This window comes from Equus asinus, chromosome 2, assembly GCF_041296235.1.
Source record: "Equus asinus isolate D_3611 breed Donkey chromosome 2, EquAss-T2T_v2, whole genome shotgun sequence".
Taxonomy (NCBI): Eukaryota; Metazoa; Chordata; class Mammalia; order Perissodactyla; family Equidae; genus Equus; species Equus asinus.
Genome location: NC_091791.1, coordinates 161,272,788 through 161,296,546, shown reverse-complemented (window position 1 = coordinate 161,296,546; position 23,759 = coordinate 161,272,788). Strand labels below are relative to the sequence as shown.

General features: G+C 43.8%; 1 protein-coding gene across 8 annotated transcripts in view; it reads right to left on the bottom strand.

The window, feature by feature from the left end:
• RYR3 (ryanodine receptor 3) overlaps window positions 1–23,759 on the bottom strand; it is a 484,911-nt gene that overhangs the window by 76,707 nt on the left and 384,445 nt on the right. For all 8 annotated transcript variants that reach the window (XM_070503827.1, XM_070503874.1, XM_070503852.1 and 5 more), the window contains exons 52-64: window positions 22,879–22,957; window positions 19,167–19,256; window positions 18,166–18,312; window positions 17,897–17,959; window positions 16,666–16,741; window positions 16,426–16,549; window positions 13,873–13,988; window positions 13,012–13,079; window positions 11,996–12,117; window positions 8,246–8,295; window positions 7,507–7,567; window positions 5,360–5,598; window positions 3,919–4,000 (exon numbers count right to left, since the gene is read on the bottom strand). In XM_070503827.1, coding sequence (XP_070359928.1) covers window positions 3,919–4,000; window positions 5,360–5,598; window positions 7,507–7,567; window positions 8,246–8,295; window positions 11,996–12,117; window positions 13,012–13,079; window positions 13,873–13,988; window positions 16,426–16,549; window positions 16,666–16,741; window positions 17,897–17,959; window positions 18,166–18,312; window positions 19,167–19,256; window positions 22,879–22,957 — 1,317 coding nt within the window. The remainder of the gene's footprint in view (window positions 1–3,918; window positions 4,001–5,359; window positions 5,599–7,506; window positions 7,568–8,245; window positions 8,296–11,995; window positions 12,118–13,011; window positions 13,080–13,872; window positions 13,989–16,425; window positions 16,550–16,665; window positions 16,742–17,896; window positions 17,960–18,165; window positions 18,313–19,166; window positions 19,257–22,878; window positions 22,958–23,759) is intronic.

Below are 23,759 nucleotides of genomic sequence, written 5' to 3'. Positions count from 1 at the left end.
CGGGGAAAGAAATGCCACGGGACAGCATTGATGAAAGAAAGTCCAGGTGAAAATCAGGGGTGACAAGGGGTAATGTCAAATCTGAGAGCAAATTTTAGTTGGCCCACGGAGAAGGACCTACAAAACTGCTGGTCCTGAGTTGCCTTGGTGATAAATTGACTCATTATTCCTCTCTTTTCTCTTTCTCTCACCAAAATTAAAGTCACCATCTCACAAAAGTGGAATTCTAGAAAGTTAGTCTGATACAAAGGCAATCCTTGGGGCAAAAGACAGTTCTTCAGTGCTGCGCTGACTTGTGGATCATGCACGTCCCTGTCCTCTCCTATATTAATTACTGACAAATCTGAGTCTCAAGAAACTCACAACAGGGTATTTTCTAGTCTGGAGCACACACATGATGCTAATTAGCCACTCGGCCAAGAGGGATAAACAGTTCTTCTGGCTGAGCTGTTAAAAGTTTTGTAAAAGTAAAGCCCAGAAGTCTGCCAATTAACACTCCTGGCTGTGAAAAACCACAGTGAATGACCTTGGCCTCCAGGCCCAAGAGAGACTGAGCAACGTCTGCTGTTATAAGGCTTCCCCAGCCATTAGCGCCCCCTAGGGGGCAGTGTGGGTGTGGAACAAACAGAGCAAGGGCTATGGAAACAGCAACAAAGCAAAAAGGCTCTACATGAAGAATTTATCACTGGCTATGGAAACAGCAACAAAGCAAAAAGGCTCTACATGAAGAGTTTATCACTGGATATGGAAACTCTTTGTTTTCCTCCACCTCAGTTCTTACTGCCTAGTACAGTATTTTGCATATAATAGTACTTGGTCAATAGTGACGGACTGAAGAGGGTTCAATTTGCATTTCAGTCTCTGTTATTTCCTCAGTCCATCTCTCAATTTTATTTCCATGGACTGGGGTCTTGCTTCTCAAATGTCTATTGTTAGAGGCACAGGCTGAGACACAGTCATCATAGTAATAATAATTATGCCTTGCACATATCTGGTGCTTTGCAATTTTGAAAGTTCCTTCATGTATATTCCAGAGGATGCTAAGGAGAGGATGGCACACGTAGCAGAGGGGCAGACAGCAGGGGCAGGGCACGGTGCTAGAGAGCAACACTAGTAATCTCAGAGGTTTAGGGAAAGTGTGCAATGTTTCATTAGAAACAATTGATCAAAGGGGGCAGGGCAGGAACCAAGAAATCTCTCTAAAGTGTGAAGGGAAAAATAGTTTTCCTTGAAATAAAATGGAGACTCAATGCTTAATGGAATCAATTTCCAAACTTAGTTTTCTTGACCAACCTCAGCAAATGCTCTATCAATTAATCAAAGAATCTCCATGTTAAAGAATGTAAGTTTTCTCCAGGGTTAAATGCCTAGAACCTTTACCCTTCTCTGAAATTTTGTATCTGAAAACTCCACCTTCTCAGTATTGTCTCAATTAGAAAATATTCCAAAAGAAAGGTCCCTACTCTGTCTCAGTGACTTTTGCACCTCACAGCTAAGCTTATCACTGAGTGTCTGGAATCTTTTCTACCCACAAGGCACACTCAAGCTATAGCTGGAAACCAAACATTTAGCGGTTCCCTTGCAACCTACAGACATTCATTAGCCAAAGAAAGTTCAGTAAAAGGTGGTTGAGAAATGGTGGGTTTTATTGTACTTTCCTCCCTAAAACCCACAGGAACTGGGGGAAAAACTGGGAAGAAATTTGGATCTATGCTAAAATTGGAAAATGTGTGATAACTTCAAACCACAAAATATGGACCAAATCCAGGGAGGATGCTGAGACTGAAACATACTGTCCAGACTTAGAGCAGAGTGTAGAAATCTCCGGAAGTAAACATGGAGATTTTGAGGACCCCAGAATATGAGTTTTTGCTTGAAACAAGGAGGATTGAGGGTATGAGCGGGCCCTAGGAGACCTGTTGAACGACGTGTCTTTGGGGCCCAGGTTCCACATTGCAGAGTGGCAGACAGGACCAGAGCAGGGATGGAGGGTACATGCCACCTGCCACAACTATGACCTGACTCCCAGCCTGCAGAAACCACTGGAGGTGGGTGGAGTGGAAGAGTGAGAAATAACCTGTTTTGTAGCTGCTGACCCAAGTCCCCTGAAGTAGAGGATAAACATACATTAAATCACTAACTCAAAGTCCCATGACTATAGGATGTACTAAGAAAACAGTGGACTTTTAACTTTACTTCTCTAGTTTGATTTTTTTTAATAAGCATGTCTTACTTTCACAGCACAAAAGAAAATAAACGAAAGTCATTAATAGTGGCAGCATCACAACTCTAAGATTTTAAATCTTCAGTTCCTTAGTTGCTTCATTAACTAACAGAGAGGCAGTAGGGGGAGCCTCGATCTAGGTGCTTCTTCAAGTCCTGACTTCTTTCAACATGGAGTATAAAACACAGGCGCCAATATTCAGTGCTGGGGAGAGCAGATATGCGACAAAACTGGAATGAATATATGATTAATGCAGAAAAAGTCATATGAAGAGCAGTCTTTTTCCGGTCTGACATTTCAGAGTTGACCCTTCTTTGCCTTTTTTTTCCAAGAGAACAATGCATAAGCTTTTCAAAAAACTGCACAAAGAAACACATATAGATGTCTGTGTATACACACTTATACACTGAGAGACTAAGAAAAGATATTGAGAAAATATTCACAAAAGCTTAATGGAAGAAATGAATTAAAGACACCTACACCTTCCCTAAGTGAAATTCAATAGTAAGTGAAAGAAATTTTATTAATTCTCTTATTTATTTGGTCTGCCCAGGTCCTATTTCTAAGTGACAAAACTATCCATATTTTATGTAAAATAAGGAAGGCTATGCAACCATCGGAATTAAAATCATAATAAAAATAAATTAGTCATTAGTTTTTCAACTAATTTCTTCAACTGTGGCAGCTATTTGGAAGCTGTTATTCTAAAGACAGAGATGTTTCTTCAATGCATATTTTGGGTAATAGTATATGATTTCATTAGTTCTTTAGTTCTTGAAGGAGCTGAAGTCTTTTTGCTTTATTGCGAAGAAATTGCAATTAAATTTATGTAAGTTTTGATGTGAAACAAGGATTTATCATTGGTTTGTTAGATAAAAGCATCATAGATCGAGGAGGCACAGGGAGCATAGATACCAAGGGGATGTTTGGATGAAGTAATTTTAAGCACAGATCGAATTTCTTCCAGTTTCCTCGTTTGAAAGGGCAAAAAAGGAAAAAATATCTTTCAAGGATAAGACTAACTCCAGAGTTGGTTAATACTGTGTTTATCCTCCTGATCTTCCCTGTGGATTTAAAGAGAACAACACAAACACATGACATTTGAGGCTGAAAAGCAGGGGGTCACCAAAGGCCTCGGTTGCTCCAGGAAGATTAGAGAGCAAAGTTGAACTCAAGCACCTCCCAAATCAGCTTGTTCAGATTCAAGCTTATTGAATAGCATTTCTGCTCCCAGAGTGCAGACTTGTTTAAAACTATAGCTAATCTGACAGCCGAGCATGCTAAAGGTCCAGGGCTGTATCACATAGAAACTCATTAAACACAATAGCAACTGCCTCGCGTCCCTTGAGCTTCTCAGCAAGTTTTAACCACAGGAACTCTGGAAGCTATTTGAAAGCTGTGATTATGAAGCAATAGACATTTCTTCAACTTGTTTTGGTCACTAGCACATGATTTAGCTCAGCTATATTGCTCCTCCAGCCACACACATTCACCAGCTATCTGCACAGAAGTCATAAATCTCAAGAGCCTCATTATACTTCTTATTATTGCCATACACATTTCATAACCTAGGCCAAAACCACCATCCCATGAGCATTTTGATTTTGCTGGAATGAAAAGATGTTATTACGTATTTAAAGAATGTAACATTTTTCTGAGCTCAAATGTGTTGGCCTCTTTTGTTCTCTACTTACCTTTCAACATAGATGTTCTTTCCTGTCCCAAGGGAATAGAGGCTGCACAGTATGTGGTAGCACGAAATCTGCACGTCGCCCACTGAAAAGAACAAAAAAGAGCTGTCATCACTGTGCTGCAATCCCAGCTCTCCACCTCCCCCCCATGGAAAGGGTCCACCAACAGAAAAAACGTGCCGGCATCTCCCAAGATCCAAAGATCTCTCTCTCTCTACTGAATATAGTGCCTTTTTACCCAGATGCTAGTTGCTGAACTGAGAGAGAACACAGTGACAGGAACTGAACCATCCCAGGCCCTTTGAGTGGCTTATGATGTGGATCTCATTGCTGCTCAGGGAAAGGAATCATTTGACCGAGTCCTTCCACAATGGGATTTTTTTTCCCCAAAAGAGGGAGATACTGTGGTCAAATTTTGTCTGGGACAATATTTCCTTCCTTTGAAAGGAAGAATGCAAGAAATTTGAAGTTTGAATGAGACTTTCATTCATTCCCTAGGAAGATATGTACAATATCCCTACCTCTTTAGAGATAGAGCAAAATTCCTCATGTCTGCCTCTCCCAAGCTCTCTGATGGATGTTTTTCAAAAGGCAATTCAATCATGTCATGAATTTGCCCTGTTTCCTAAGGGAAGGGCATTGTTCTGCTTAGCAACTCACAGAGTTCAATCTTTAGGCTACATGGCCCTATTAATGTCTGGAACTCATAATAAGGCTGGGACTAATTTAACACAATGAGAACTAATATAATTTTTTACTTTTCAACAAGGAAGTGCATTGTTTCCATGACACAAAATAATGAGTTTGATGTTCCCCCACCCCTCCCTCCTACTGCATGGAAATAACTGATTTTCATTTGTTCAGAGGCATGGAAGACACAGTCTTAGCTATCAGACAACTGGTTAAATTGAATCATATGCCAACATTTAAAGTGTGAAACTAAAGCCTGGTGGCAGAATATTTGCATGAGAGGGTTGTACATGGTACTAAATGCAGACTAAAATAAAACCAACTGGCTATGGTCTTCTGAAGGAACAGATAATGAAATGTTAGCATCTTTCCTTAGCTCCTGGTAACCAATGAATAAATTAGGACTTCTTAACAGGAAAATTGGTGTCTGAAAAACCCTGGGAGCAAACCTCTATCTCCTACTGGATTACTCAGATAACCTTTTCAAATTAAGTAGGAGCACAATGGCTGAGAGCTAACCCAGTGGGTGGAAAATTCTGGTCCAGAATAATAGTGGGAAAGATTAAATTTATATATTCAAATTTGGGGATTTCTTCCCTCCAAGAGTCTATTACTTCATTTTTAAATCTAAGAAGAAAAAAGTGTGTAGCAATTATCTCTCTACTCTGCCCTAAAGGTCAACATAAGTGAGTCACATTCTTCCTATCTGTGGCCATGTCCACATAAATCCATGACAGACGGCAGTCTGACTCACAGAGTAAGTCCACCCCGAACTGATGCTGAGCAACGTGCTCAAAGATGGACGTCAGGATGGGAAGCAGAGCCACTGTGGTGTAGTTAATATTCTGAGAAACGCCTTTAATCTGCGTTCTGGAATGGGTAAACTTCCCGAGCTTCAGGTTTTCCGAGGTCTTCTCTAAGTCTTCTGCGGCATTTTCAAAGAAGGCTCGTAACCCGGCCTTCACCAGCTCTGAGCCTGACTTCATGACAGTCCTGTAAGCAAAAAATGTTCAAAACAGAAGTCTAATCTGAACCTTGGGTCAACCCCCTTCTTGAAACTGGTGACTTGCAGTGCAACCTGGGCCAGACATTTGACACTCCAGTCACCCAATGACACTGTGTCAGGAGAAATGGAGAGAGTAGTTAGCATCCAGGAAGAAACCTGGATCACACAACCCCCCAAGGGGCCTAGCAACTGGACGGGGTGCTCAGTTTAAGGGAATCAGTGCTCAACTCTTCAGGAAATGTAGAGGACGATTCAGAAGGAAACTGGTATTGATCACCTGCCATCTAGCCAATGGTGCAGGAGGCTACATACTTCTGTAAATATCTAACCAAAAGGAGGGAGAAGGGAGTTTTGCTTGCAGCTCACCATGGGATAAGCAACTTTTAGCTCTCCCTATGATGTAGGACCTCTTACAGAGAGAGAGAGGGAGAGAGAGGGAGAGAGAGAGAGAGAGAGAGAGAGAGAGAGAGAGAGGGAGGGAGGGAGGGAGGGAGGGAGAGAGAACAAATAAATAAGTCAACTGAAGCTTAGATTCCTATTAGCTTGCAGGGATGTCATAGCTTGGAAAAAGGGAGGGAGGAGGGACAGCCAGCCCCTTTTGAAACCATCAGCTTAATCAGACACTGAAAAAGCCACAGAAATGTGACCTGAGGGAATGGAGATGAGCTATGGGTGTCTGGGGCCCTCTCTCAAAACGATTTTATAAAACTTAGAATTGTAACAAAACCTACAAGTCATCTATTATTTTCCATATTTCTACATCTTATTCACAAGACTATGACAGGCTTGCTACAAGGACAGATGCTTTTTATCTACAGCATTTTTTGATAGTATTCATCCAACCAACAAGAAAAATAAAAGCAAGGAAATAATATCATTGGAGCCTGCTCCGATCCTGTAAATATTCTCAAGCTCTCTTCCGAACTTTCTAGTCGCAGGTTTTGTCAGGAATGATTATCAAACACACTGACCTGCATTTTTAAAAGTATGGTTCTGGGAGTAGATTCCTCATCCCGATTACTAAGGATTTCAGTCTCCTGGGATGTCTTGGTTGATCCTGCAAACTGTGTGCTGTCCTCATATGTCTACAACATGTTTGTTTCTCTCAAAAACCCAAAACTTCCCTTTAATTAGCCTTAACTGTTTTTAGGTAACCATTCTTTGAGGAGATTTTCATCTGCTGGCCACACTTTTAAGCGGGGATTTCTCTTCTGCATTGGGTTTTGGAATGTGTGTCCTCCTCCCAGCTTTGACAAGGGCCCTACTAAATGCGGTGTGTTAAAGAAAGCTCCCTGCCTGTCCTTTTCACAATTCCTCTCTTTTTTATCTCATAAGTCATTTATGTTTATATGATCATAATTTACATAGATACATTTTAAGACACCCTTCTCCCCTTTCAGCCATTTTTCCTCCCAGAACCTCAGGCCATGGCTCAAAACTATCTGTGTCTCTGATCCTTTGATAGTCACATCTCCCTGCATTTTGCTCCTGGCCACTTAGAATTCAGAGAGCTGTGGTTCCCTTCTCCAAGGATGCTTATGGCCTTGCCACCCATCAGGCAGCTCTTCGTTTTTTGTGGAGAATGAGGTACAAAGTGGCACTTTAGCACATTATATATTTTATCTTCTGAAAGATGAACTTAGTAAGAGGAGACAAGAATTGATGAAATGCTCAGCGTTTAGTGTTCAGCGTATGCCATGACATGGCTCTCCATCACGTCCACCAAGAAACAGAGAGTGCTAATGTCAGAGTAAGCACCATCTTTTCCCTGGCTGCCTCTCTCCCCAGCTCCTGCAGAACCGTGACATGTTTTCTCTGCAGTACCATAATAAGTGAGGAGAGAGGGTCAGAGAAGGAGTTGTGAGAAACTATTGGAAAAAACCAGGCAGACTTACCTTGTGTCAAGTGTCTGAGCTAAGATGTGAAGACAGCTCACCATTGTAGTGGAATCGCTCCCTGGAATAAAAAATATCACCTGTGACTTCCCAAACCATTCGCCTGTCTTTTTTTTGATAGTCAAAAAAAAAAGATGTCAATGGTATGGAAGGTGGAGGGAATGTTCTTTTTCACGGCACAATGCCAGCAGATACAAGTATACAGGAGTGACTGGATTAGAAAACTTCCATTTACAAACACAAGTATGACTCATATGTGGAACATAGGAAAAAAGCCCCAAAGCAACAAACACATAGATACAGAGAAAGACTGGTGGTTACCAGGGGGGAAGGGAGGTGGAGGAGGGCAAAAGGGATAAAGGGGGACATTTGTAAGCCTGTTTTTTAAATGCAATCTTCTCAATGTGCACAAACCACAGCCCAGCATAATTAACCAGCAACACACCAAGTGCCAAGCCTCTGTTCAGGGACAACGCATTTATCTCTGGCCTGACACATCCGCTTTATGATGGATGTTAGAGGCAGAGCTTAAAACCTTCACTGGCGTGGAAAATCTGAGCTGTAAAATGGGTAGAGAGGTCATTTATCACACTTCAGAGCAATTTTCTATGGCAAATTTAGGTGACACCTTAGTCCTAAGGCTCCGGATGTCTGTGGGAGTCACAAATAAAGGCAAACGCCAAGTTCAGAGTAATTACAGGGAGGAGCGCAGTCCTTAGCAATGCTTCTCTTCACTTACCAAAGAGGGAAATCCTGTGTCGAACAAGAGCAGCGAGTTTGCAGAACAGGCTGAAGCAGAAAACGCAAGTGAGAAAGGCTCAGAGATTCAAGGACTACTTTGTACCTCCCCCGGTCCCCATGCTGAAAAACAAAGGCCATAGAATGGTATCTAGGAAGATGCACTCTGTTCTTCTCAAAGGCTCCTCTGGACCACACTATGAGTACGTGTTGGTCCCGCTGTCTTTTTGGAGAATCATGAAAGGTACCTTGCAGGCCGCTCCAACCTTACAGAAAACAATCCTTCTGCAATCATTACAGTACTTTGCAGTGACCCGGTTGTTGGAAACCATCCCTAGCTATAGAACACTGTGTGTTGAAACATTCATTTGTATGACATTCAGGAATAATGAGGATTCTGGAAGGAAGCACCCTTTTTCCATTGTTGCAATAGATTGCAAACGATTTTGCCGCCTTCACTGGGGGTGTGAGTCTTTAGTTGGAAGGTGGGCTAGAAGGTAGAACTGCAAGAAGGTAATGATTCAGGTATGGGGGACACTGTGTTGAACAAAAACATTTTAAGAAATGCTTTTCTTTGCCATCTCCCACCAGTCTACAGGCCTGACCAGATTGCTGTCCTAGCTGTGTCCCTGGAAGCTAGGAAAGCCCACATCCTACGCTTTTGTGCTTTTTGACCCTACACCATGCTTTCACCCATATTTTCTACCATGGAACCTCTTGGAGGTCCTGTTGTGTCTTACTGTTTTACTTTCCACAGTGTTTAATAGAAGGCATTGTACAGTTAAAAAGAACCCATAAATGTTTCTGAACACGCTTCTGGTGGACCCTATATAGAGACCCTACGACCATCACTTGACCTGTGGTACTGATGTTCTTGGGAGGGCATTTCTCAGAACTCTTGACATTATTTACACTGGCGCAGCTAGGCCAGACAGAACTTGGCAATCCCTTCAGAAAGCAGTCCTTCCTGGTGGAACAGAAGGAGGGAAGGTAGAATAAAAACACCTGGAACAGGCCATGGGATGCTAAGGTGAGATGGAGCCGCAGTTCTTCCCAAGGTCTTAGAAGTCATGGGCTTCTTGCCTCACACAAGGCAGAAATTGTTTAGAGTACAGCTCAAATGGAGAAGAAAGACATCCCAGGCATTGGCAGGAATGAAAATTTGCTCACCTGCAAATGGTTTTCAATGAATGCCCTGGGCCTTTCTGGGCCATCTACTGGAAATCATGGCCAAAGACCCTCATGGTTAGTCCTTTGTTTTTGTGGTGGAAATAAGTTGGAACCCTTGGCCTAGAGCTTAAGAGAACTAAAAATAAATTAATAGAAATTTGGCAGCCAGCCAGCGCGAAATTAAATATGGACTGCTGCTTCTTTTCTCTTCCCATGGTGTTTTTTGGAGATATGTATCTGATCAGGACTCTTGGAGTTGGGGGAGGAGACATCCTGGAGGAGGATGAATTCTGTGGCTCCGCCATAACTAGCTGGGCTGTTGAGGTTAAGCCACTTTACCGTTCTGGGCATTAGCTTTCTCATCTGTAAGTAGAGAGTAATCATATGATCCTCTTAATTTTTAGAATTAGGGGCTGATAGACTCAGTTATTTCTGGTGAAATACTTCAAAGTGGACTCATGCTCTGTCTAAATACAAAATGACATTTTTCTAACTAAAGCAGATGGTTGGGTTCTTCGATCCTAACACTAACACGGTTTCCCCTGCTGGCAGAGGTGCTTTCTCAGGCATGCCGAAGCCAGGGCCTGAAATTCCCAGGAGTCCCTTATTGTCCCCTGTGGAGCCCACGATTTAAGTAGAAGCATTGTCCTTAGCCCAGAGATTATGAGGGGCCGGAGTCCCCAGGCACCTCCCTCCACCTCAGATTTGAGGTGATAAATTAGAGGGATCCCAGAGGAGAGAGTCTGGGAAGCACTGGTGAATGGCATCAGATGCAGAAGAGGTGGGGCTGGGGGAAGGAGGCAAACAAGAGGGTTCTGGAGATGTGAACACGTTCAGTGCAGACACAACTGCTTCCGTGGGAGGGCGGCAAGCACACGGATGGCTCTGAGAGCTATTTGCAAGGCTGATCATCAGCTCCAGGTTGTTTTCCAGCCGTGACAAATGGTGCCTGGCTGAACAAATGTTACATTTCCATGAATTAATAATCTAAGAAAAATAGATGCAGAAAACAGACACACCTTCCCTCTGTTGGATTATCTGAATATCTCACTTTGCCCCTCATTTCCCTCACTTCCTACAAAATACACTGGTGCGTCCTGAAAATATTTAGGAAATCTTTGGTCCATAACTATTCTGGGTGTATCTCATTTTTTTTTTTTTTTTGGGCTTAAAACAATACAATTTAGTATGTTACAATTCTGGAGGTCCAACATCTAAAATGGATTAGAAGGGTGCATTCCTTCTTGAGACTCGAAGGGAGCATCTGTTTCTTTACCTTTCCTTTTTATAACTACAAGCACACACTATCTCGTCGCGCGCATTCATTTGAGAATGATGATCAGCTTTAGCAATAATTCGTATGTGGAAGTTTTTCAAAGCAAACTTCCCTGTACATTTCAAAATAATTAAGTTTTTAAATTTATTTTTATTTTTTGTAGGTGTATCTCATTTTGACAGCATGAGCTCCTCCCTTAATACATGAGATTAAGCAATCACAGTGCAGGGAAAATGGCACTTGACCTGGATAGAGAGGACTGAGTTTTCCTTCTTGCCTTAACTTACTACCCAGGTCACTGCAGGCACTGGAATGGACCTGGTCAAACCTCAGTTTCCTCCTCTGTGAAATGGAGACCAAAATACACAGGCAGTTCCTAGAATTTAGGGCATCGTGATGTTTCACAATGGTACTTACACAGGTGGGCAATAACTCTTGCATATGAAATACTGAGCTCATTGCTTAGCCATGCTGTGTTTCATAGATGTTAGAGAAATCCAAAGATGTAATATCCCCCAAAGATGGTGATATTTAATGGCTGGGCCCTTGGAAAGTATGATGTACACCATTCACCATCAATGGATGCTAGGGAAAGAGGTGACAGACTGCTCCCTTTAGAGTCCTTAACTCTTCGCCGTTTAGAAGTCTAATTCATTCTTTGTCACTCATACATCAAACACAGAGAGAACCTGAAGTATGGCAGAACCCATCTCTTAGCCTGATCATGAAGTACTTTGTTCTTATCTCTGTTGAGGTATTCACATGTTATGCCTAGTAGAATGAGAAGGGAGGCTAGTGCTCTTGATGACAAATTTTTCCCTATTAGGAATTTAAATTGACTTATGTCGCTCCAGATATCAAATCTCAGATCATCCACACCAGGACTTGTAAGATCTGATTCTTTTTTAAAATTTTAATCTTAAAAATCATGATGAGAATGGGATTGAAAGCAGCATTAATCTGTTCCTTCTCAATGTTGTAGGTTTGCTTTTCCCAAACTTCAGAATTACCTTTGCCTTTTTCTAAATGTTATTTCAGGACAGAAGTTCACCCGAGTATGTACATTTTCCCCAAGCCCTACTGACACCCCCCAAACAGTATACTTCTCTTGGTTGCCAAAATAATACATAGGTAAGTACGAATAAAATTACTTTCAAAACCAAGATGATAACCCAGACCTCTGAGCTACCACTCATCAGGCTACAGTTCATTTCTCCAAAAGATTCACCAGTTAGTCCCCAGGAAGTGGAGGTATTATATAAATCACATCAGCACCGTGACCTTCTCTTTCTGTTGTAGACTCACCTGGCCACCATTTCTTTTTCCTTATGGGAGGCATACCCGCTGCTGCTAAGGGGCTTCAGAGGGGAGGACAAGAAGTAGAGGCGGTGATTGGTGAAGTACTGGTCAACCAGTGGGAGAAGAACCTGGAAAATCCACCAGAAATTAACTTCTAGGAGGCCAGCCAAAGCCTTTCCTTTGGTTCCTTTGAAAAAGTTCCTTCTCACTGAGCAAAAAGCTTGTGAAAGCTGGTCCTATTTTTAATACATTTTCCTCTTCTATGCTCTGAAAGCAGAGGCCTTGGAGATGTGTGAAAGGATAGGGCCACCCACTAAGATCCCAAAGAAATAGGAGTACAGCCTTGAGTCAGCATTTTCAGGAGAGTCCTGTGCGACATCTGTACTTAGACAGGGCTTCTTGGGCACAGCATCCAGCAGGCACACTTGAGGCCTTGCCTGGCACTACAAGCTTTGAGCATTGTGTGTCTGCCCCAAGGCCTCACAGACATTTAGTCCTCTGAGTAGGGCTGGATGGCAGAGACTGCTCACTGGCACACAAATTCATTCTCCCCTTCTTTCTCTTAGCAACAGAAAGCCCCATGTTTTAGCTGGGCATGGGGTCACCCAGCTAGAGAATGCATTACCCAATCTCTGTTGCAGGCAGGTGAGGCTAAAATGACCAAGTTGTAGCCACTACGATAGAAATATTAAAGAAAAGACAGCCTCTCCTCCCCTCTCCGTCTCCCTTTCTCACACATGTGGTACAGGTGAGCCTGTCTGGACCATACTGACTACGCCTTGGAAAATGATGGAGCATCAACAGAGCTTGGGTCCCCGGGTGACGGCGTAGAGCAGAGCAGGCTGCCCACCTCCTCAGACCACCCACCTGCCTTGGGACTGTTCCACAACAGAGAGATACATGTCCATCTCATTGAAGCCATTGGAGTTTTGGGTATCTTTATTGGATCAGCTTAACGTGTACCCTGAATCGTGCAGATCCTAAGAAGAAAGTGATGGGGTTAAGTGCAGAGAGTCACTTACTTTGGCAAAGAATTTGATCTCCTGGTCATGTGGCGACTTTTCTGTTTTCCCACTGCTGACAATGGCTTCTATAAAGGCAAAAGTAACACTAAGTTGATCAGAGTTAAAGAAAACAAAAAAAGAGTCACAGCATTTTAGAAACAGAGCAGCTTTTCCAAAGGCCGTGAAAAGGCCATCTGATTTTACAAAATATCTTATATTTTACAAAGTACTTCACAATTGTGCTGGTGAGTGATTTCTCGTGTCAGTTCTCTAAGCAGTTTCACTATCCTTTCTCCACTTTATGGATGAGAAAGCAGCTTTGGAGAGGTTGAGTCACATGCCCACAGTCACAAAGCAAATAACGGAAAAATTAAAATAGGATGAGTTATATGAAAAGTGACAAATGGTTCAATCAAACCCAGTAAGGAAACCAAGGAGGAAATTGATTTTTTTAAGTGTGGGGGAAAAAAAATCTCAGCTACCATTTACCCCCAAAAACCATATCTCTAAATGAATCATGAACAGCTAAGCATGAAAGCATCATTCCTTGATAAAGTATCAAATTCTTTCTTCTTCTTTTCTTTTTGTGAGGAAGATTGGCCCTGTGCTACCATCTGTTGCCAATCTTCCTCTTTTTGCTTGAGGAAGAGCTAACATCTGTGCCAATCTTCTTCTATTTTGTATGTGGGATGCCACCACAGCATGGCTTGATGAGTGGTGTGTAGGTTTGTGCCCGGGATCCGAAGCTGTGAACCCTGGGCCGCCAAAGTGGAGCACGTGAACTTAACCACTGTGCCACTGAGCTGGCCATCAAATTCTTTTTGATGTTATGAGTTATTATGAGAAGCACATATTTTTGTGATAGTTCACGATACGTACCCAAATGGGCAATAAACTCTTGAGCAGAATCAACATATTTCAGGATCTTCTTCAAAAATTTGTAGGCAAACCTCTTTTCCATGGAGGAGGCATCCAGCTCCATATCCTTCATACCTCTAGGTGGGAAATGGGTAAACCCCAGGGAGAACAGAGATAACCATGTGACTTTGGAGCATCAGCAGTCCTACCTGTGGTGACTTTATTTTCCCAATGTGAAAATGGCTATTCTGGCTTATTGCCTGAGTCATCATCTGACTGATTTCCCCTTGCACTCAGAGCCTGCCTCTGTGAGCACCCAAGACCTGCACTACAATAATTTCTGAGAAGATTTTTCAGAAAGATCTTTATCATTCATCCAACAAATATTGAGCTGGGGATAAATCAGAGATGCAAACAAGAATCTCTGCTCTCATGGAACTTACATGCTGGCTGTCAACAGACACAAACAATACATAAAACAAAATAAAAATTATGTGGGATGCTAGAAGTTAATAATTTTCTGAAAAAAAGAAAAATTAAAATGATGGATGAAAGGGCCCAAGAGTGCCTGAAGTGGGGGCAAACACTGTAGTGTCACATAGGGTAGTCAGTGCTGGTCTCATTGGGACATCTGGGGAAAGAGCTTTCTAGGCATAGGGAGCAGTGATGCAAACGCCCTGAGGCGGGAGCATACATGCTGAGTTGATGGTATCTGTCAAGGCTATTGTGGACAGGATGGAAATGACTAGGTAGTCAGAGGGGTGTGGGGCAGGCAGTGGAATAAATCATTAGGGCCCTGTGGGCCATCCTAGCATTTTGTTTTTGCTCTATGATGGGAAGCTAGTGAAAGCTTTAAATGGAGGAATGACGTGATATGACTTACACTGTAACAGAATTATTCTAGTTTCTGGGTTTAAAATTGAGTGTGGGGGGCAAGGGTTGAAACAGGGGGCCTGGATAGGAGGTTCTCTCAGCAGTGATAGTTGACAGCATGGAGGAGGTGAGAAGTGGTCAGAGTCTGCGTATCTTAAAGGTAGATACAGCAGGATTTCTTGAAGGATTGGATTGGAGAAAAAGAGAAGAGTCAAGGTTTTTGGCTTGATCATCAGGAAGAATGGGCCGTCAGGGAGCGCTGGGGAAGCTGAGAATGGAGAGGTCTGAGGTGTGGGGAGCAGGGAACCAGGAGTCTTCCGTGGTGACAGGGATCTCACCGCCTCATCTGTGTATAGGCTCTGGCACATGGTAAATGGCTACTAGGGTATATTTGCTGAATTCAATGATCTTTTCCCTTTTCCCCCCTATTTCCATGATTTCCTTTTTAGTTACAGTAAAGAGGAATTTTTCATTTCTGTGAGCCAGTTATTTATCAACAAATCACAGTACACATTCATCTGGGTGTGAAGAATGGGATTAAAATGATGATGGGAATCTTTCCCAAATGCTTCCCCAGAGGCTGTCTCCCGCCGCCTGACCTTTCCTGCTGACAACATGGCAAATAAGTTTTATTATTTTTCCATATGAGCTACAACAGAAATATTTGTATAGATTTTTATTTGGATTTTTGCCATTCAGTGGCCAAAATTCTGTAGGCAACCAAAAGAAGAAACGGCAGCTGGCTCAGCAAACATTTCTTTTAGGAGGAATGGCTATATCAGAATAGGAACATGAGCTTGTTTTTCATTGTGCAAAGGACTCAGTGAGCACGATCCTGTGAGGCACAGCTCACCGTCACATTTGACCAGCAAGAAAACAGCTTCGATCTTCAAGACTTAAGCAGCCAAGACCATTCTCATATGAAACATTATGATAAACCTAAGTTTGAGACAAAACGCCTTCGAAAATCATGATTCATTCAATCTTCCCAGTGGAGTTGCATCCAAGAATCAGTTCTCTTTGTTCAAAGACTGTTTATGTCAGTTATGCTTACTCTCGTTATTATGCAATTTAATTAAATATATAAAGCAACAAAATAAAAGTATGAAGAGAACTGCCGATTCTATGAGAACTAAGTTGCATATTTTGCAATTGCAATGTTCCAAATACACAGTTTTTGAATTAGGTATGAGTGAGACAGCTGTAAAAGACGGGGGAGGAAATGGAAAAAAAATTTCTAGAAGAATATTGCACTTAAATTGTTTGGAATGCACCTTAACTCTCACTGCTCTTTAAAGAAGCCCAAATTCCAGAGCTTTGGGGATGGATTTGGGGTGTGGTTTATAATTCCAACTGATAAAACAACATACAAAGACAAGGTCTTGGGGCCTATAGCACAAGATTTGTGAATGAATGTGTGTTGATACGTCTTAAGTTAAAGTTAAATGTGCAAAGTATGTATGTCAAATTTGTCATGGTTCTTTGCTGTAACTGATATTTAAAAATTGATATTGACTAGTCTCGTTTATGTCAGAAAAGAGGGCTTCAGGCTCCAACATAAAAATGTTCTCGTTTCAAAAGACTCAACAGCTATCCTTCCTCTGATGTGCTTTGCAGGCAGGTGATAAAATACGTGGAGAGGGAGAGACCACACCCCAAGCCCGCCCCTGCCCCCCTAACACCCCCTGGAAGATGACTCACCTGGAGACCACGATGCCATTCACCTGGAGGAATTTAAACAGGTCCTGCGCCTTCTCTCGGTCTCTGAACTTTTCTTTGGCAGTCAAGGTGTCATATGGCACTAAAAGAGGGTGACTGCCACCACCTGGGGTCAGTAGAGTGAGAGATGACAAAATATTTGGCTCTCCCTTTGCACTTCTGGGAGAACATACACGCCCCCACAGCTCACCTTCTGTGGGGGACGTTGTACACCAGGCTCACCTTTGCTCTCCAGCTCCAGCTTCTTCTTCTTGGCCCAGATATTGTGATAGTTCTCAGCCACGACTTCCACCATTCCCTGTGTCCCACCAAGGAAACGCCAGTCAGAGAGAAAGCGAGAAAGAAAAATGGGTTCACGTCTGCCAGGCTATTTTGGGCTGCCTTGGGAACGGAACACCACCACATGCTAAGGGCTCATGGCAGAGGGTCTCTCATCATTAATTAGTCTGTGCTTATGCACCTCATTAGTTTGATATCTTTCCATACACACAGAAAACAATTTCTAATTCTGTCCTTCCCTTGTAACTTATTATTCTGGCAGCTTGATGCCTTTATGAGAAACACACATTTCCATTTGAAACTGCATTCTGGCGGCACCTCATTTGTCACCCGAGTTCCATATCTTATTCCTGACCTGAGATAGGGAGGTGGAAGTGGGGGTTCAGCAAAAATCTAGAATCCCTGAAAGCCTTTAGCCTAGCAAATGAAGAATAATCACATGTTGGAGAAAAGTGCTGTAAATAAGATTTCTCAAATAGAATTCATCTTTATAAGGCTCATAAAACAGTGCCCTGAAATGCAGGGTGGATTATGGGCTGGTCTGATGGACTCTTCAAAGAGGAACTGCCCCAGGCTTGGGCCAGCCATGGCCACCAATGTGCAGGAGGGAGAATGGGGAGGAGGTAGCTCACGGCTTTTGATTCCACCCTCTTGGTTGTACGTCCCTAAATCCTGCAGTGACTGCTTGTTGGCACCATCATGGGCAATGCGAGTGAATTCACTGTGGGATATGCACATGTCCTTACAGGTGGGGGGACTTCCCGGGACCTGGCAAGCACCCCCACCCAGGGGTTGTTTCATAGATTTCCTCCTAGCTGGAACTAACTTTGTTACTAGTTATTTCTCCAGCTGTTATTAGTCTGTGTTGGGTTTTACTACAGTAATTTGCTGTTTGTTCTTCCTTTGATCAGGTCATGGCCTGTTATGATGTCCTGGGAAGTAGAGTGAAGCCTTGCCTTCTTAGATGATTGGCTAATTCTGCTGAGCCTTTCCCTGTGGTCTCTGTACAGCGTGAACCTCTTCAATTTTGATATTTTAGTGGTAATATGTTCTAGGCCTTCTTCCCTTCCCCACTCCCCCCCTTTCTTTTTTTAACTCTTTGGAGGGTAATATGTCCTGCCCTTGAGGGGTTTTAGAAAGCAAGCTACGCTGTTCTAAAAGCATCAGCACTGACCTGGAGCTCTCTGGAGAGCACGACGTTGGACAGGTCCAGGGGAGCAGGACTGTAGCTGTTGCCCTGGGAAAGCAGAGGCAGAATCACTGGGTTTGCCTTTATCTTCCTTATCCTTATCAGCATCCCCTACTTCAGCTGCCAAAGATGTGTCCCGAAAGATACCAGGCTCGTCGTTGGTGGTTCTTGCCTCTGACACCCCAGGAAGAGCTTTGCCAGCTTCTCCTTGGGCTCTACTGGCTCAGTGTTGGCCTCTGGGCGTGACGTCATACCTGGCTGGCCTGGGACACGCTGCGAAGCTTCTCGTTTTCCCGCTGTTGAACTAGGGCTTCTCCTTCTTTGGTCCTCTCTATGGTCCAGCCCACAGCCAGCATGGTTTTCAGGGACTCTCTGGCAGGCCAGCGATAAATCTCCTTCTCCTGGAAGAAAATGTGAGCACAAGAGCTTTGCAGAGCACACTCTAGCACTCTGACTGGCCTGTCTCCCAGCAGAACTTGGACCCCACCAGTGGATAAGGGCGCTAATTGGCTCCCGCCTCCTCTAGTATTACTATGGCAAAATATCTTCTGCTGCATCTCACTGGAAACCCACAACCAGTCTTTCTGACGTTAAGTATGAGACCCTACAGTGTCCATCCTTTGGAGGGAATGTACCAGACATTATCCAAGGTTTGTGGATACAGAGGGGCAAGAACAGGACAGGGACTCCTCATGTTCTCGTAGCTGTTTAAGATGGAACATTATCAAAATGCATCTGCACAAAACTCTCCTTCCAGCTTGGGACATGGAATTTCTTAGATCTAGAATTTTCTTTAGAGACATGCACAATTTTATAGATGGTCAACATGCACCCAAAAATACCCATGCTATCCTTTATGTGTGGTACTAGGGCTAAAGCTTACATACAACTCTTACTGATTGCAAGATTGGAATTCAGAGCTGAGTTGAACCAAATTTCTTAATTAAAAAAACCCAAGAGACCTGTCCATATTTTCTTGGGGACTTTCTACTCTACTCCCTTTATCTTCCATGATTAGATAATGGGCTTTCTCCAATGGGCTCTCAGAGCCAAAGAACAGAAGGTGAGGCTGGGCTCTTGGAACCTGGTCCTGGGGCTATTGCCCACTTGCATGCTCCTGAGGAGTTACCTAGTCCCAGAAAGTCTCTAAGGAACTGGAGGGTGACTGTCCTGAACTCCTCTGACCATCTGACACAGTTCCCAAGGAAGGAAAGTCAGCAAGGTCACTCAGTGTTACTAGAGGCCCACTCCTTACCTTCTCCGTTAACGTCTTGAAAGGCCTTATCAACGGATGTGTCTTCACATTTTCATCCAGGGAAATTCCATATTTCCATCCATTCTGACTCTGTAGAAATGTTCTCAGTTCAAATATCTTTGGCACCCAAAGAGCCCTGCTGTGTGACCCAAATCCCTGCTTCTATTTTCACTGAACAAATGGAATAATGGAATGTGACAGAGCTTGGAAATTCCCCTCAAAAATGTCTAATTGATCCTTTAAGGCTGTCAGGTTCTCTGCCCCTTGAATCTTGAACTCTGCTCTATCATTCCTTCTTGCTTTAGTTGCTGTCCACTCCACTTACTCACTTGTGTTTCAGGCCCACTTAAGACAGACTCTCAGAGTCAAAAGACTCTGGGAACAATGCTGCTCAGGTCGGTGTGTCATGTTCACAGGCAAGGACAGAGGTCAAGGCTAAAAGGCCTGTGGGGATTGGACCACCTGCCCTCAGTGTGGAGTGGCCTGATTTGGTTTGCACCCCTTGCCCACCAAACACAGCAAAATTACAGCAATGTATGTTGCCTAGAGTCATAGAAGTTTAAGAATTTTAAAAGTCATTCAACAAATATTGGTTGAATGCCTACCACAGTATGTGCCAGGCTCTGTCCTAGGCACTGTGGATACAGAGATAACTAACAGCCCCTGATTTCCACAACCTCATGGCCCATAGCCTCCCGCTGCTCCTTCTCAGTCTCTGCCTCTCCTCCCTTTTTAATGTGTATGTTTCTCCAGTTTCTGGCCCTTCTCAAGAGGCACATCCTCCCTGGGTGATCTAATCTAGGCCCAGGGTCCACAAATGGACTAATCTTAAATCAGTATTTCCAGCCCAAACCTCTATCTTCATTTCCAAACCTATTTAAACTCTGCTTGGATGTTCTACAGGTACCTCTCAACATTCCTGGAACACAACCCGGCTTTTTACGTCTCTAAACGGCTCTTCCTCTTGGGTTCCCCCTATCTCCGCAAACAGCACTAGCCTACACTCACTTTCCAAGCCAGAAATATGGGCATCTTCCTTGACATCCACTTCTCCTCTGCACCTTCTCACATGTGTTCAACCTCCGAGACGTATTCATTCATCTGCTTCTCCCTAGCTTCCCTGCCAGTATTTTAGTTCAGGCCCCTATTAGCTCTCACCTGGATCACTGCAACAGCTTCCTAAGCAGTCTCCCTGCCTCCAGTCTCACCACCTCTGCATGGACTCCACTTTTCATACAACTATCAGATGATATTTATAAAACTGACCTGATTGGGGCACTCTCCTGCTTTAAAATTTTCTGACTTTCAGCTGCCATCATGGTAAAATCCAAACTCTTTCTGGCCTCTAAAGCTGTGGCAAAGACCTTATTGACCTCTCCAGGCTCATCTCTCGCCCTTCTTCCCAAACTCTCCTCCATGATCCCGCCATATTGAACTACTGCTTCCTAAAGCCACCAAACTCTCTCTTGTTTCCCTGGGTCTGTACCTGCTGCTCTCACGGCCTGCAGTGCACTTGCTTCCCTGTGTCCGAACAACTACCCATCCTTTATCACATTCTGTAGATGTCACCAGCTCAACGAAGTGTCCCTGGACCCCCACTATGGGATTAGGGACTCCTATGTGCTCTCACCCTGCACTCACGCCCATCACTGCAATGAACAACCTGTACCACAACAGCTGGTTCATTTTGTTTCTCCCACAAGCCTGTGAGGTTCTTGAGGGCAAGGGAAAATACTCTTTTCCTTGTTAGATAATCAATGCCCACCTGGCAATGGTGAGCAAACGTGTTTCCTTGTAAATGTGAAGCTTACAGTCTAGTGGAAGAGAGAGATATTAATCAAATACCACAACAGTAAATGTATGGTTGTATGTATGGAAACAGTAAATGTATGGAAAGAAGCATCCTAGGAATTACCATTTGCACAGATAGTTGAAAGATGGGTTGGTAAATGGTGTGTGCACGTGTCCGAGTGCAGATGGGTGCCTGGTTCAAACAAGAGGAAGGTTTCAGGCTGTGTAGGGTGTGCATGTGTGTCTGTGCATGTGTATGCATCTGTGTGTGTGTGAGCAGGGGACTAAAAGCAGAGGATGCAGCTGGAGGGCAGAGGGTGAAGGGAGAGATGAGGCCAGAGATGGTAGCAGAGGCCAGATCTGGCTGTGCCTATCAGGCCATATTAAGGATTTTGATCTTTATATTAGAAATAGTTAGAAGCTATTAAGGGAATTTAATAATCTCTTTAAGGAAGCTTCTAGTAGCTTCCTTAATAGTAAGGAGAAGGGGCTGGCCTGGAGACCAGTGGTAGAATATGACCAAATTTGCACAAGGAAACTGTCAACTGCCTGCAGCATGAACAGACTGGAGAAAGTGCATGTGGGCAGACTAGTTATGAGGTTATCACATCGTCTGGACAAAAGATGACAGTAGCCTGGATTAAAGCCAGGGAACGGGGACAGAAAGAACTCTAAGTAAATTCAAGAGAGACTGAGAGGTAAAATCCACACGCTAGGGAGGGACTGGATATTGCCATGGATTCATGGAGGCGTCCCTTTCCCCTAACTTATAAGCCAGTCAAATGGGCAGAGGTACAGAGTCTTGAGAAAACAAAGATGCTCTGGAGAAAGGGGGGTCAGCAAACCACAGTCCCTGGGCCAAATCCAACTGACCACCTTTTATAAATAAAGTTTTACGGAATACAGGCACGCTCTTTTATTTATGTGTTGTCTAAGGCTGCTTTTGTGCTACAACTGCAGAGATGGGTAGTTGCAACGGAGAATGTCTGGCCCACAAAGCCTAAAATGTTTACTATCCGGCCCTTTACAGAAAAAGTTTGCCAACCCCTGCTCTAGAATCATGGGCTATTAGCCCATTCTGTAGTTACAGTGATTGTGGTTACCATCAGCTCCCATAGGGACTCATGAAAGAATGAGAGCTGAGCCCAGAACATCACAGAGGCTGAGCCAGTGGTTCAAGGTCTCCCCTGCCCAGGGCGCACTGTGTGGAGGTGGTTTCTGTGGCCTCGCTGTGGAGACAGCCACTGTAACATGCTGTAGACTGCAGCTAAACAACGGCCCCAATCCTTAACTGGCTGCCCACAGGAATCCTGGATGGCTTTGGCACATTCTTCTCACTTTGCCTGCCAGCATTAAAGGGCTGACAGAGCAATTAAACTTATTAAGCAGCCTGACCTCATGTGGCGAGGAATTTTAAACACCAGATGGACAGGCTTATTAATGAAGGAGTGTCTGGAAGTTCTACCGTTGCCTGCCATAGGAAGACATGGGTCCTCCCTAGGATAAAATTCAGCTTCCTGGCCAAACGCAAGGGCAAGGCTTTCAATTTCATTTTCCCTTTTGCAATGCTACATTCAAAGAAAAAATTTCACGAAAGCCTCCCACCCCGCATTAAGCATTTATGTGAAATATGCACAGGCACCTGCTTGGGGCAAACTCCAGGAAATGCAATGTTAAGAAGTTAACACTCCCAGAATCGATCACTTTCTTGAGAAATACAAAAAGCAGCACCAGCAGCTGCCGCCACCTATTTCTCCGACCTCCACCAACCCTGGGAAATTGCTGCTCAGAAATAATGAATGCTCTTGGCACGGCGAGTCTGTCACTTGGACAAATCAGGCAGATTTCCAGGATTGGACCCTTTAATGTTCTTGAGCTGTTTTTTTCCCCTGACAATTGTCAGTTGGATGATAATCCCTACCTTGTCACAGGCCCATTTATCATGTGAATGCTCAGCATACTTGGTGACGATATATTCCAATTTTTCAGGCAAGGAGAAACTGCGAAAAGAGGGGAAAAAAAATTACAATCTCCCCAAGCACTTCAGCCAGATGTGCTGAAAAGATGGCCAGATCAAATAGTCAGCTGTCACAGTTGGATGTGATCAACCAGCTAACCCCAAAGCTGAAGCTGGTCTCCAGACACAGTGAACTTCCTGAGCTCAAGGTGTGGCATATCCAGGAGTAGGTCACACACACCTCGCCTTGGCTAATCAAGGGATGTCTCTGCTGTATGCTCTGCTGCATAGGCGGCCTCCCTCCAGTGGCTCTGGGTTCCCTTGGCTCCTGAAGAATCACTTTGGCTCCTGAGCCAGATCTGTCCAGGTTAGCCAGTGAGAATCCCCGCATCCAAAGACACTGGCCTGTCCTCTCACAGCTCCAAACTGGGAATGGCTGACCTGGGTGGCTGGAGGACCAAATAATACAAAATAGAGCTTGTCTACCTTTTCGGGTTTGGTGTCTCATGTTTAAACACCAGAGTTACGGAAGTAGGATAGACACCTGTTGCTTCTATGAGCCCAGCAGCTTTCATCCCTTCTGTTGGTGAGAGCACCTCCACTTTCCTCTAAGGAGCAAGTCTTCCCGCAGTGCACACAGTCTCATTGGGAATGGGCACCAGACTTGGCCAATCAGATTCTCTCTCCCCCTGGAATTTGAATCTTGAATCGGGTGAGACCAGAGCAGCGAACTCTTCAAGTGATTCATCCAATGGGGACACCTGGAGATCGTCCATTTGGTCACTCTGCCTTGGTTCCTGTCCCTGCTGAGGTCTGGTTAGTCAGGCTTTTACTAGGTTTTCATA